We start from the raw sequence: 15,347 nt of genomic DNA, 5'->3' as shown, positions 1-15,347 counted from the left end.
GCAGTGGTTGAGAGTCCGCCTGCCAATGCAGGGGATGTGGGTTCGTGCCCCGGTCCGGGAAGATCCCACGTGCCACGGAGTGGCTGGGCCCGTGAGCCATGTCCGCTGGGCCTGCGCGTCCGGAGCCTGTACTCTGCAATGGGAGAGGCCACAGTGGTGAGAGGCCCGCATACCGCAAAAGAAAAATAAATAAATAAAATAAAAATGCTAGGCCATCTGGCATGCTGCATATTGGATTGACTGCTGCTTTTCTCAGTTGCAGTTGATTCTATAAAAAATTAATAAACAGAAACCTACATTAAATAGAGTTAGGAAACCAGAAAGGGGAGCTGTCTCGCCCTGTGGTGATAGCAGAGCCCAACAGGAAGAAGAAAGCCTCCTCTTCTTTCCTGGCAAGGACTCAGCCAATGAAAAGCCATGGACTCTCTGTTTACTACAGCCCTTCCGACTTCCTTATCCTCTCTATAAAAGTGTTCTCCTGCCCTTGCTGTAGAGGGACTTGCAAGTGGCTCACCGTGATGGCAGACCCTGAACTGTGGTTGCAGTTCTCTGCTGACCCTGAATAAATGATCTTTGCTGGAGAAATATCTGGCAGTCTATTTGTTTCAGGTCAACAATTCTGACCTGGGATACAGTAACTGGATGCTGGGTCCCTCCAAGGGATCCCTGACACCAAAAAAGCAGCCTTTACAACAAGCAAGTTCCTTTTCTGAAAAAGGAACACTGTACTCTATTGGTGTGGGTTTCATGAAAAAAAAACAAAAACATTTGCAGGTTTGGAGTTTACTGGAATTGTTGCCTCTTGGGAAAAAACCATGTCTGAGTGGAGGCACTGATCGTGAATATTTGGCTGATTTGTGGAGGTCAACCGGGAAGGGTCTGCAGACATGAGATGCTTTGACTGGGCAGGTTAGTGTCAGGGCTGTTAGAGAAGAAAGGGATGAAGGAGGCACAGATGCCATCCTGTAAAACCTGGGAACTATCCATGCAGGTTAACAGTGCTGCCTTTGTTCAGCTGGCAGGGGCTCCCTTTTTGTCTAGAATCCATAGGAACTGGAAATTTCAGCATCTTTTTCTGGGTAGGCTCAGCGATGTGTCTATACCAGATGACCAAGAACCGTCCTGGAGGAAAGTGTGTGGAGGTGGAAGAGGTGATAGAAGACCCTCTGCACACCAAATTCAGGCTCTTGCTTGTATGGTACTGACTCTACCACTTACTCGCTTCTACCCTTCCTCTAGGTACAAGAACAAGGCTTTATGAAATTATTCCCATCATGCACTCAGTTTAGCTTGGTGCCCACTGACAGCTTGGGGCGTCCTATAAGCTTCGTATCATCCTCCCGTGTTTCGTACGAGGGCTCTCAGGATACCTTTCCTGATCCCTTTGCTGAGTTCCATGCTCCTGCCTGTTGTCCAGCCTCAGCAGGTGTCAGCGGCACGCTCTTCCGGCTACTCTTCGCTTGGCCTCCGGGGACCTGCCGACAGAGGGCGCTGCAGGGGCTGCGCCGCCGGAAACCCCACCGGAGGGCCAGCCGGGAGCTGAGCTGGAGCCAAAGGGAGGAAGGGAGTCTTGCCCGTCTCCATCCCGGAGAGCGGGCTGGGTCTTCTTTCAAGAGTCCAACCCTTGTAAGCACTTGCTTTGTACTGTTGTAAGGTCACTGTGGTCACTTCATCTGTGTCAAGTACCCAGGACTTCCATTTAACTGGTCTTGATGTTTCTTAACATTGGGTTTGCCTGTATTTTTCATTGGGAACTGCCAATGATTAGGCTAGTGAAGAGGATGAAGTCTAATCGTAGGTTATTTTAACTATTATTTCTTTTCCATGTTCCCATACTCTTTTTACTGTTTCCCTTCTATTATTATTTTTTGTTTAAGTCTGACATAATCCACTCTTCCCCCTCTGAAAAATATTTCATATTCCTTCTATTCTTTGACTACTTATCTTTTCCTTTGTTAAAGGCTCAGCCAGGCCTTAAAGGTTTAGTTTTCACTAGAAGTTTGTGTTCTCTGTTACAGAAAACTCACACTGTAAAATAAATCTCTTTTTTTTCAAGGGTAACTATTCATGGAGAGAGAAAGAGACTAACAGGTTTTAAATATAAGGAATAGGAGTCCCATGAAAAGGCTTTAAGTCTATGGGCTCAAATTTATAGATTTTGTATAAAAGTAGGAGTGTTTCCTACATGTCATTCTCTGGTAGAGGGTGCAGTATTTATAACTCTGTTTTTTCCCAAGGAGATGGAAGCATAAGACGCAATTCCCCACTTATTAGACGAGTTCTCTGGTTTGGATTTTCAGCTCATTGGCCTTGAGCAACCTGGGAGAAACAGGCATTCATTCTGGTGAAGGTTAAAGACCATCAGCTCCTTTTTCCTTTCTGCATTTTGTCTGCCCTCTTCCCTCCAGTAACAGCTGGCAATAGCAATGTGGGCATAAATACGGACCAGGTGCTGCAGACTCTGGTTTTGCTTGGAAAGAGGGAGACATGGTTTAGATTAGCAGCTGCTGCAATGGATGAGGCACTGCTTGCATCTTCTAGATTTTGTGGGTGTTGGTGGTTTTTGCAGTATTCTTGGGTACCATATCAACGCTGGAATTTGGGGCAAGTGAGATACAGGAGAATTTGTGAGGAGTTTTTACTTTTTCCATATTACTTGGATTCTGAACTCTTTCCTGGCTGTCCAAGGCTGGTGAGGACAGTACAGCTGTCATCATTTGAAAATGGCCTTGGAGTTGACTAGAGACCTATCTTGGCTAATGTCAGAGACTCCTGGGGGTGACCTCTGAACTGGCTCCAGGTACGTAGTGTCCGGGAAGGTACACACGGTGTGCAGGCAGGACCACCCTGGCCTCTGTGGCTCTCTGTCTTCACCAAGAACTCTGCAGCTGTGCGTGACCAAAGACTTGGCTGAAAGGCTCAGGGGGTCAAAAGAGAAGAATGAAGTGGAAAAACGGAAAATTCTCCCTTCCCGCTGCTCTTCTAGCATCCACTTCCTGGGCCCGAATCAAGGGAGGAGGTGCTACAGTGTTTGGTGAGATTTCCAGTGTGGACTGGGCTGTGTTCACTAGAGAGCAGAGTCCTCTGCTTTAAAAGGTGGTACCTCTCTGCCACCTCCATACTCCAAGAAGCTGGGTGGGTTAGTTGACTCTGTTCTCTTTGTGGTACCCTCTTGCTGTGGGTCTGACCAGAGACATCGTGGCTTCTGCCCTCCATCTGTGTTTCCCTATCTCTTTGTCCTGATGGCTCAGGGGCCATCGGTGGGAAAGATAAGACATGACAGTTGTAGCCCTTGAGCACAAGTCTCCTGCTTCCTGCACAGGTGTTTTGAGCACTAGCTTCATTCATTCATTCATTAACTGAATAAATACTTACTAAGCCCCTCTAAGAGGAGATGCTACCAGCAACAACAAAAATCTTTAAAAATGTTATTTTTGCTGAAATTATGGATGCTGTTTGATATTTTCCTCAAAGTTTCTAGAGGGAATAAGTAATACTTTTAAAACTGTGTACACAAATTGGATTTATACACATATAACAAATACACTGAAATGAAGGAGATTCTGGATTGTGTGGGAGGAAGTGACTGAAACCTTGGATAGCCTCTGTCTTCTAGTTTGACTTTCTCACAGCTCTTTATGGTGGGGACTATGGAGCTCCCCACTCAGAATCATCTGGAGGGGAGGAAGGCCATGTTAACCATCTTGACTTTCCTTCCTCCAGTTAAGGATTTGCTAGCCCAGTGACAAATGGGTTCCCACTTTGATGCCCAGATAATTTCCTTGCCAATCACTCTGGGAGGAAAGCCCCCAGCACTGACTCCACCTTCAGAATTCTATCTAATGTATTACCTGGTATCCAGCCCTCCATGGGATCAGAACTCAGTACCAAATCTCCACCTTAGTGGTGGGGACCCTTCTGGCCAACTTTAGTCTTATCAGGACATCATGGTGGCTAAAGAGCAGGCTCAGAGGTCAGACTGCCTGGGTTCAAGTCCTGACCCCACCATTTGTTTGTTACTTGTGAATCTTAGACCAGTTGCATTTATCTTCCTGGACCTCAGATTCCTTATCAAAAAAGGGAAAAAAAAAAACCCTGCCACCTAGGGTTTTCATGAAGATTAAATGGGGCAAGATGTATGAGGCACTCAGCATGGTACCTGGCACATTGGGAGAGCTCAGAGACAGTTAGTCGCTGCTATTACTATTATTATTCCTCTATTCAGGACAGCAGCCTTATGCCAAATGATAGCCCAGGGGTGGGATCTTGTGAGACATGCACAGATTCCCCAGGGACAAGCACAGGCCACCCTCCTGGGATGGCTGCAGCCACCTCATTCCCATCTGCTGTGTCTAATTGGACATATGGCAATGAGCTTGCTATGCCCTTCAGATACCTGGCTGTAGGTCCAGACACGGCATCTTAGTTAGGTCAGTTTCTCTTGTCTGCCCCACATACTCTCCTGCCAATTTGGCCTCTGTCGGCCCTGGCCTGCCACAGGCCTTTATGAGAGAGCTATTGTCCCCGTTTCATGGAGATTAAAATGGGCACGATACTCCCTCCTTATCTTGCTGAAGCCCTCTCTGCAGGCAGAGATACGGAGGGCCTCTGCAGCCCTGGTTGTTTCTTAGCTCCATGTGTCTGCAATTTATAGTAAAAGAGATTCATTCTGTGTATTGAGTGGCTTTGAGGGGGACGGAGAGAAACCGTTCTGTAGAGTTCTAATTTGACTCCACCACGTCTGTACAAGTGAAAATCACTCCTGAGTTCTTCCTGTGTCGTCTTCTTTCCCTTCCGATTAGGAAAAGGGGCACCATAGAGTGGTCAGCATAACACATTTTTTTCCTTCCCTCTCTTCTGTCCCCATCCTGCCCCACCCACACTTCTGACTGGAAGTCCATAGTGAGTCAAGGGCTTCCAGGAAAGTTTGGAGTCCTTAACTGTTCTTTGCATCCTGTTCCTTCCAACTCCTCATGGACCTCAGTTCATTAAACGTCCCTTCTGTGTCCCGCATCTCCAGCATGCCCATAGACCCTTCCCTTGGGCTGATGAGCACAAGCAGATAAGCCTGGTTTAAATTCCAGCTCCGCCACCTGCCACAAAGACTACCATGTCTCCGAGACTGTTTTCTCCTCAAATGCAATGGTGATGGCACCCAACTCATGGTGCTCTTATCAGCGTAAAATAAAAGGCTGTATTCAGACTATACTACAAAGCTACAGTAGTCAAAACATATGGTATTGGCACAAAAAGAGACACATAGATCAATGGAACAGGATAGAAAGCCCAGAAGTAAACCCACATCAATTAATCGACAACAAAGGAGGTAAGAATATACAATGGAGAAAAGGCAGCTAATAAGTGGTGCTGGGAAAACTGGACAGCTGCATGTGAAAGAATAAAATTAGAACATTCTCTAACACCATATATGAAAATAAACTCAAAATGGATTAAAGACCTAAATGTAAGACTGCATACTGTAAAACCTAGAGGAAAACATAGGCAGAACACTGACATAAATCACAGCAGTATTTTTTGGATCCATCTCCTAAAGTAGTGGAAACAAAAGCAAAAATAAACAAATGGGACCTACTTAAACTTAATTAGGTTTGCATAGCAAAGGAAACCATTGATAAAACAAAAAGACAACCAACTGAATGGGGGAAAATATTTGCAAATGATATGACTGAAAAGGGATTAATATACAACATATATAAACAGCTCATACAACTCAACATCAAAAAACCCCAAACAATCTGATTAAAACACAGGCAGAAGAATGGAATAGACAGTTTTCCAAAGAAGAAATGCAGATGGCCAACTGGCACATGAAAAGATGCTCAACATTGCTAATCATCAGGGAAATACAAATCAAAACCACAGTGAGATATCACTTCACACCTGTCAGAATGGCCATCATCAAAAAGTCTACAAATAACAAATGTTGGCAAGGATGTGGAGAAAAGGGAACCCTTGTACACTGTTGGTGGGAATGTAAAATGGTGCAGCCACTGTGGAAAACAGTATGGAGGTTTCTCAAAAAACTAAAAATAGAGCTACCATAAGACCCAGAAATTCCACTCCTAGGTATATATCTGAAAAAGATAAAGATACTAATTCAAAAGATACATGCACCCCAATGTTCTTAGCAGCATTACTTACAATAGCCAAGACATGGAAACAACCTAAGTGTCCATCAACAGATGAATGGATAAAGAAGCTGTGGTATACATATATATATATACATGCACAATAGACTATTACTCAGCCATAAAAAAGAATAAAATTTTGCCACTTGCAGCAACATGGATGGACTTGGAGGGCATTATGCTAAGTGAAATAAGTCAGACAGAGAAAGATAAATACCGTATTATATCCCTTATATCTGGAATCTAAAAAATACAACAAACTAGTGAATATAACAAAAAAAGCAGACTCACAGATATAAAGAAGAAACTAGTGGTTACCAGTGGCGGGGGCAATATAGGGGTGGGGTGTGGGAAGTACAATCTATAGGGTGTAAGATAGGTTCAAGGATGTATTGTATAACAGGGGGAATATAGCCAATGTTTTGTAATAACTGCAAATGGAAAGTAACCTTCAAAACTTGTATAAAAATTAAAAAATTTTTAAAAGGATGTAAGATCCTTGCCAAGAAGTGGACACAAGGATATCCTAAATAAAGGAGAGCACTTACTTGTAGGCTCATTTCATTCAGTCCTTACACGTGTTCAAGCTCATCTCCGTTCTGTTTCTCATGCTGCCCCCTCAGAGTCACTGTCACAGCCACCCATCCTGGAGGATGCTTCACACACTTTGCCTCTTCTCTATAGACACAGATTTACTGGGGGGCCCTCACCATTCCTGTGTGAGAGGTTTCCTGGGACTAGGGACTTTCATGGCCCAGACCAGGATCAACCTGAACTGGCCATTCTAACTCTTCAGCCTGCAGTCTTTCTCATCAGCTCCTTAAATTATTTTTTTTGGCAAACATCACCACAAGCCCCATGTTCCAACCCTCCGCCATGCATTCTAGACCACATGTCCCTTGAGTCCTCTGATGGCACTCACCAGGTCCTGTTGATGACGCTCCCTTTGATAGCTTCCCCGCCTTTGACTTCCATGGCCCTGTTCATCTGGATCCCCTGATGCTACGGTTACTACTGCTGTCTAACAATCAAACCCCAAACGTAACAGCTCTGTATCATCATCTCTCAAAGTTCTGGGGGGTGACTGGTCTCAGCTGGGCAGCTTTCCCTTGCTGTCTTGCATGCTGTTGCCATGGGTAACAGCTGGGCCGGCCCTCTGCTGTGCCCTGGGTGGGGATGGCTGGAGCAGCTGTCTCCATGCAAACTTTCATATGGCCACTGTGAAAGCACAGCTGTCTCAGGGCTCCAAGAGCGAGTGTTCTAAGAGACAGGAAGTGGGAGTTACCAGTCTCTGAAAGCCTGGCCTGGAAGCTGCACAGCATCACTTCAGCATGGAAACCAGGGCAGGGTCACAGAGCCCTCCCAGGCCCAAGGGGAGGGGACATGGACCGGGCCTCTTGATGGGAGGAATACCAAGGAACTTGTGGCCATACTTAACCCTCCACACTCAATGATCTCTCTTCCTCAACCTCTATCCCTTCCTCCTTCTCCTTCTCTTCCTTTTTCTCAGCACTCCACCCTCAACTCTCACACCTGCATGCCTTCATGCCTTTGCAAGTGCTGTTCCTTGCCTAGAATGATCTCTCTACCTCTTGGCCCCCAATGCCGGTCCTTCCTTCCCACTGGCCAAGTCCACCTGCTGGCTCCTCTTATCCGTGGGTGGTGATCAACTCTGGGCCCCAAAGCCAGGTTTCGTGGTCCCCTTCACTGACACAGGACAAAAAGAAGGAGATGCTTGTCCCCGCTCCTGCAATGTGAGCGCCTCGGCGGGCAGGGACCAAGCCTTCACCTCTACATCAGAGTCCCTGGAGACCAGCACAGTCCCCAGCAGGCCTCCAGCACTGTAGGCTTCAGAGAGGCAGGTGAGGCTGTATGTTCTCTTAATGAAATGGAAACTCAAGGTAAATGTAGAAAAGTCTCAGTTTGGGCTATTAGGCCTTTGACCGTTTATCTGTGTTGATTTAGAGGTTTCATCTCCTTGGATGAATCTGACACACATCAAACTAGAAGGTAGCTCTAGCTATACTGCTGCAAATCTGAACTGAATGATTTGGTTGTATCTTTCTAGCTGTTTTCTGTAACAATGCTTAGTCACTCTTTAATGGTCTGATATTTAATCTATGGACTAAAGATGCATTTTGATGCCCCAGATGTAATGGACTATTTGACCTAGGAAGAGATGGCTGCACACAACATCTGGGCTCTTCACCTTGGGTGAACTGAGGATGAGCCTGCTATGTGTGTCCCCTCGTTCCTATGTCCTGTCTTCCCACCTGGACCCCTGCCCTCCCACTGCCACACTCCCATTGTCTCATTGGTCCCTTTCAGTCAGAACCACTGCGCCTCTATGTTGGCCTCTGGAAGCCCAGACATTATTACTGTATGAATATTTCCAACCATTTCACTCTGGTCTGCTAAAGTGTGAATGATTGTGAATTTGGTGGCTTGGGTTCCTTCTTCTACCATTCCAGGAAGCTTCTCTCTAGCAAGCTTACTTCATTTAGGCTTTTAAAGCAAAATGTGCTGGAAATAAGGAAGGAAGAAAACCAGCGTGCGGTGAGGAAGGTTTATGGAGAAGTTTAGCGGGAGGAACACCAGGGGAGTTGTGTGGCAAAAGGACACAGGTGGAAGAGGAAATGCATTTTAGGAGTGCTGCTGTGAACTGCAGACTCTTTTCTCGAGATTTAAGAAAGACAAGTAAGAACAGAAGCAATACTGAAATTACTTTATGATTGTGTAGAGTGCAATTTTGACCATGGTTTCTCTTTAGGGTAGTGTGAACCTGGATAAGTGATGGGGGTAGTCGTGGCTTCCAGGGAATTATACAGTAAAATTAAGATGGCATAATAATAAAATAGCCATTATCATGCAAATATTTATGGAGGCGCACTTGTTCCTAAAGGAACACCTTTGTGAAGTGGTATGATTGTCATAAGATACACATTTACAATTTAGTCTCTCCAAGTAGACTTTCACAGAGCCTATGACTCAAACGTTTATTGCGGTACAAAAGGAGACATAGCTCCTCGGAAAGAACAAAACAGTGATTGAAAATGGCAGCCCACAGTGCAGTTCTTAGCCATACCAGTTCTAAAACCAGAGCAGTCCTGGTGGAAATATGTCCAGATTCAAATAAAAAGCTATACCAACGTGTCACCTGAACCATCTGGATTGCCGACGTGACGGGATCCCTGCGGCTGCTCTGGGCAGATCTGGGTGGCCTTCTGGCTCCAGCACAGCTTGTCCTGGCTCTGCCGCATTGCCGCAGAGGAGAAAGCACCAGCCAGAAGTGCTAACCAGGGGAGTCAGCTAGTTCTCCTGGAGCCCTGCTTTTCCTTCAGTGCCCATCGGTCTCCAACTTTGGCTGCAAAGGATTTCCCCACGGGAAACTCCCAGAATAAGCCGTTCAGTTCACAGCTGTCACCAAGACACCACCATGTCCATTCCCAGAGGAGAAATGCACTGCAATCCCTAATTCAAAGCCTTCTTATTATACCGCACACCTGGCTGTACCAGACACGTGCCTGGCCCTTCACGTGTGCTTTCTCAGTCTTCATGGGGTCACCGCTGGGGATTGTACATTAACTTCCTTTTATAGATGAAGGAACAGAGCCTTAGAGTCCAAGGGCCACACCGGGTAGACACTGAGCCCACGGGCCTCTCACTGGGAAGCTACCTGCTGAAGGGTGGGGAAAGGAGGCAAACTCTGCCCCCTGACCTGTGTACATTTCACCTTGCCACTCTCAAGGGGTGTTGTTAAAAACTTTGTTAATCAACTATAATATAAAATAAAAATTTAAAAAAACCTTACAGCACGACTAGGTGCTTAGATTTGCTATTATGTGTAATCAGGGGCCACTGTGTTTTTTTAATTTGGGAGGACGTGATGGAAAAGGATGGGGAAATGATGTACTGAGAAGGGGTTTGAGGTTCGCTCCTCTGACAAATGCAGGGAGTGATGAAATCAGAGCAGGTAGCAGTCAGGGTGTGAATCTGGAAGCGAGGGCAGAGATGGGGAAGGGGCTGAACGTGAGGGTCTGAGCTGCGGGCGATGCATGACCAGTGGTTCGGAGTGGGCAGGAAGCCACGGCAAAACAGAGCAGTCGAAATGACTGCAGATTTCTGGTTTATGCCTGGACAGCTGTGAGAAGGCTGTGATCATGACCATGATTACATGACTTGACACAAGGGTGGGTAGAGAAAGGAGGTCCGTTTGGGAGAAACTCTCTTGGCTGTAATCAGCTGTCCTTCCAGACCTACTACTCTATTGTTCCTGCTAGCAATGGGGAGTGACGATGAACAGGGAGCTACACGTAACAGGTCTGGGCCAGAGATCAAAAAAGATACCTCCCAGGCAGAATCAATACCTCTCTGCAAGGCAAGCCCTGATTCTGAAGGACTTCTTTCTTCTTTAACTTTTATTGGAGTCTAGTTGATTTACAATGTTGTGTTAGTTTCAGGTGTACAGCAAAGTGAATCAGTTATACATATACATATATCCACTCTTTTTTAGATTCTTTTCCCACATAGGCCATTACAGAGTATTGAGTAGAGCTCCCTGTGCTACACAGTAGGTCCTTATTAGTTATCTATTTCATAGGTAGTAATGTGTAGGTGTCAGTCCCAATGTCCCAGTTTATCCCTCCCCCCACCCACTTACCCCCTGGTAACCATAAGTTTGTTTGGGGAGCACATAGTCAACAAAGACTGTGGTAGCTCCTGAAGGCTTGAGACTGGCCCGCTGAGCCCAACTGCACACATTAGAATATAACATTTGAGTTACTATGACAATAAAACATTGTAAGATTTTGTCAGGATAGGTTAAGCTAAAACTTCACTAGTTCTTTCTTTTGTCAGTGTTAAAATTTGCATCTTTACAGCTCTCATATTACAGCAATTATTACTATAGTCAAATAGCCAAGTGCCCTCCAGGGTGAAATTATGCAGGGACTATAGGAAACGAGTCAGGAGTTATTTTCTTCTGTATTTTATCATGCTTGTAACTCCTTGGAGAATACAGAAAGTATTTGTTTTGAATGTTTCTAATTTGGGCGTACTTTCAAAATCTGATTTAATCAGACCTTTAAAATATCATATAAATCAATAGCAATTACCTAATTCTAAATTGAATCATAACTCTGAAGGAAATGTGCTATTAGAACAGATCCCAGGCAATCAGTGATATACCTCTACTTTCATAAAAGGAAGTAATAAAAGGTAAAAATAAAGAGAAAAATGGAAAAACCAAAACAAAACCTCATTTATTATTTTAACTCCCACTTAGAATGACCTTCTGTTGTACTTCAAGATTTAATGTTCAAAGTTTATAAAGTTATTTTTATTTTAAGAATGTCTAATTTACCAATTAGATTAATGTGTTTATTACTACCTAGAGACCATGAAGAGCTTATTTGTGATTCGTAACAAAACTTCTCTAACCTTCTGGATAATGGCCTGAATTCTGCATTTTTATACTATAGCAAGAGGATCTTTGATGCTTTGATTTGCATACACTTTGATAGTTACATTAGAACATTCTGTACATCCAGTCTCTTCCTGTTCCTTAATTTGGCACTTGTTCTATCAAACAGGTTTGAAAATGCAAATTATTTCACATTAAAAATATAAATTTTTATAGCATATTATATACAGTTTTAACGCATTCAGACTCCTATAATTCATTATTGTTTTAATTTATATGATTTTTTTGTGTGCCCTGAGTCCACAGTCCAATCATTTGCAAACTCAATTAAGCTTTGTCTCAATGAATTTTTACTTTTTGACAAATTGTTATATTTGTACAGAAATACATTCTTAGTATATCATTCATTCATTTGATACATTTGCAAAATGGAAATTCATCCATTTTCTGAAAGCACTGAGGTATAGCTAGTCTAAGAGGTATATTGTGGAGTGGGATCGTCTCCAGTTTGCACTTGAAAACATGTCAGTTTTCTAAAGTGATGAACTTTTAGTTTAGTTGTTTTTTTTTTTTTTTTGCGGTACGTGGGCCTCTCCCGGTTGTGGCCTCTCCCGTTGTGGAGCACAGGCTCCGGACGCGCAGGCTCAGCGGTCATGGTTCCCGGGCCCAGCCACTCGGCGGCATGTGGGATCTTCCCGGACCGGGGCACGAACCCGTGTCCCCTGCATCGGCAGGCGGACTCTCAACCACTGCGCCACCAGGGAAGCCCCTTTTAGTTATTTTGAATATGACTTGGCAAACTATCTGTTTATTCTAGGACGTTGGAACTTCACCAACTTTGAATACACTTTCACTCAATTATGACAACGTTTTATGTATTTTACAGAGCTGATTTTACATTATAATACCTGTCTAATGATATTTAAAGTGTGTCTTCATACTGCTCATGAAGACAATTATGTTAAATGGTTTGTTATTTGAGCTGAATGTACAGGAAATGCTCTAAATGTCCCAGAAATCTTGGAGAACTGCCTTGAAAGGAATGGTACTGGTGCTAGATTAATTTACACACAAATCCCACTTTTTCACACTGGCTCATGCAGAATGAAGACAGAGCCATGAGGTTTCATCTTATCCTTAATATTTATATCCTTGACTCTAAAAAGATAAAAAAAAAACACCTTCAAGGTGTGTTTATGCCTGCACCATTTTGAGCTGATACTGTATTATGACCCTGAATTATGTCTATTTCTCATTTAGTTAAAACCCGAAAGAACAAAATGGGTATGTGGTAAGGAAGGACTCTTCCACTGAACTTCCAGTGTAGACTGGGGCATACAGTCAGAAATTATATCTAATATTCATTGCTACTGCAAGTTTTCACCTCTTTTGTTCTTACTGGCATTTGGGAAGTCATATTAGGTACCACTAGCTGGAGCCCATCTCTTTATCCCCACATCAAGCCTGGCCATGTTCTTTATGATAAAATGATGCCATTTGTGGGATAGCGGAAGATGCTGGCATGACTAGGGCAAAGGAGGGCCTGCTGGGGAGGATGGAGAAGTAGGGTTGAGGGATGTGGTGGGTTTTGTTGGGGTTTGGCAGCTGGGCAGAGAGGTTTCAGCTGATGTAGCATGAAAGCGCAGCCATGAGGCTTGGGGGCACATGGTAGCAGGATTGCGTTTAAGGCATTTTGTCTGGGATCAGCACGCAGGATGGATTAGAGTGCAGAAGAGCGGGGGAGGTAAGTATTAAGGAAAAGGAACTCTCTTGCTGGGAGTTTCATCATGCTTAACGCAAAGTCAAGGGTCAGCAACCACATAACATAAAGTCTTGTCCCCTCTACGTCTGATAGTATCAAACCTCCTGACTCTACTCATTCTGCATGTGCCAATGCAAAAAGAGGGGCATTTGTGTCATTTCCCAGGGCAGAGACACCATAAGTAGAGGACAGACACTGAGGTTTCATCTCCAATCTCTATTCTTTGGAGTACAGTAGGTCTTATAAAATGTTTATTAAGTGAATGAAAATGAGAGTTTTCATCTCGAAAAAAATGGGAGCAAAACATGCTAGAGGATAGTTTTTCGTGAGCTACAAGTCAAACGATAATAGACAACTTTAGGGGGACTTCCCTGGTGGTCCAGTGGTTACGAATCCGCCTTCCAATGCAGGGGATGCAAGTTCAAGCCCTGGTCAGATCCCACGTGCCACAGGGCAACTAAGCCCACGTGCTCTACAGCCTGTGCGTCACAACTAAAGAGCCCATGTGCCACAACTATTACTAAGCCTACATGCTCTGGAACCCACACACCACAACTAGAGAGAAGCCCGCGTGCCGCCACAAAAGATCCCGCGATCCACAACTAAAGACCCGATGCAGCCAAATAAATAAATAAATAAAATATTTTTTAAAAAACAGACAACTTTAGGTTCCTGGCCATGTGTCATTTCCTCTGAGCACCAGGCAGCTGGAACAACAGACTGTTCCATTTCCTTTCAGAAGTGTTATACGAATACCTGCTATGAGCCAGAAAATGCATGAAGGGTTTGTGCACTTAGCACTCTCCAGCACCCACGTGGGAGGGGAAAGGGTACATCATAGGAAGTCCGTGCATTCCTTTGGGTGGCAAATATGAGGCCCATGTAGATATTTCCTCATACACCAGTATGGGACCTACGAAAAATTCCTCCCATAACTGCAAAAATGACTTATTTTCAAAGAGAGCGGAAAATTTTAGAAAATATAAAATAAGATACATGATGATGAGTTTATACATCCAGAAATGTCAGTAGATCAGGAATGAAGGAAACAGATTGGTAGTAGAAATGTATCGTTCCCATCCCGAAGAATTCCCCAACACACTGGGGAACAAGAAGCCTTGAAGAACTGGGTTAAGCAAAGCCCAAACTGGACAGCAGGATACAGAAGGGGCAACCTTCACAAAGTTGGAAAGCGCCTGGAGGAGCCAGGGAGAGAAAGTTAAGGGCCACGGGCTGGTGTGGATGGCTGTTACCCAACTGCTCTACAGCTCACTACTCACTGTCTTTTAAGCACCTCATTCAATCTACATCTTTTACATATGGCACATTTCTAAGTGAGGCAATGCAGCCAAGCGCAGTTGACTTGCGCTTCATCCCGAGCAACAGGACTGGGAGGGGTACTCACGCTCCACAAAGTAAGAGCTGGCGTCAATCTTCCAGATGATCTGGCCCCGATGAGAACCAGTGACTCCACGGTTCTTATAGTCCAGAAAATTTTCCGACAAGACCTCATCTATATTCCCAGGAAAGAAAGAAAGCAGAGTAGAGAAACACATCAGCTAACAGCAGATTTAGAAAAAAATAATAAAAGAGCAAAGGATATTAATGCCACCTCCAGCTCAACAGAAGAAAAAGCACCTGGAATCATAGAATCAGGGAATTCTAATTTTAGAATTTTAATGCAGGAATCTCTTCCCCTCTCCTCAACACTCCTGGCAAGTGATCATCTAGCTGGTTCTTGAACACCTCCAGAGACAGAAAAAATTGCTGCTACAGCAGTTCATTTCACTTTTTCTTCTTTATTTGCCTGTGCCGTGCAGCAAGGGGGATCTTAGTTCCCCAACCAAGGATCGAACCCAAGCCCCCTGCAGTGGAAGCTCAAGAGTCTTAACTGCTGGACCGCCAGGCAGTTCCTTCATTTCACCTTTGAATAACTCTTACACGTGGGGAATCTCAGTGTGAAAATCTCCCTCCTAAAGCTTTCATTAACTGGTCCCTATTTGGGTGTGAGAAT

At 44.4% G+C, this 15,347-nt stretch overlaps 1 protein-coding gene across 1 annotated transcript in view; it reads right to left on the bottom strand.

Moving 5' to 3' along the window:
- Positions 1–15,347, bottom strand: part of LOC112391570 (E3 ubiquitin-protein ligase HECW1-like) — a gene marked incomplete at its 3' end in the record, with an annotated part of 310,339 nt that overhangs the window by 62,702 nt on the left and 232,290 nt on the right. Inside the window, exon 3 of the mRNA XM_024732942.1 lies at positions 14,739–14,846. Within this exon, the coding sequence (XP_024588710.1) occupies positions 14,739–14,846 (108 nt within the window). The remainder of the gene's footprint in view (positions 1–14,738; positions 14,847–15,347) is intronic.

The sequence above is a fragment of the Neophocaena asiaeorientalis genome, unplaced genomic scaffold (assembly GCF_003031525.2).
Source record: "Neophocaena asiaeorientalis asiaeorientalis breed wild unplaced genomic scaffold, Neophocaena_asiaeorientalis_V1.1 scaffold56, whole genome shotgun sequence".
NCBI lineage: Eukaryota > Metazoa > Chordata > Mammalia > Artiodactyla > Phocoenidae > Neophocaena > Neophocaena asiaeorientalis.
The sequence above is the reverse complement of the archived record's forward strand: the minus strand, read 5'-3'. Positions and strand labels throughout refer to the sequence as shown.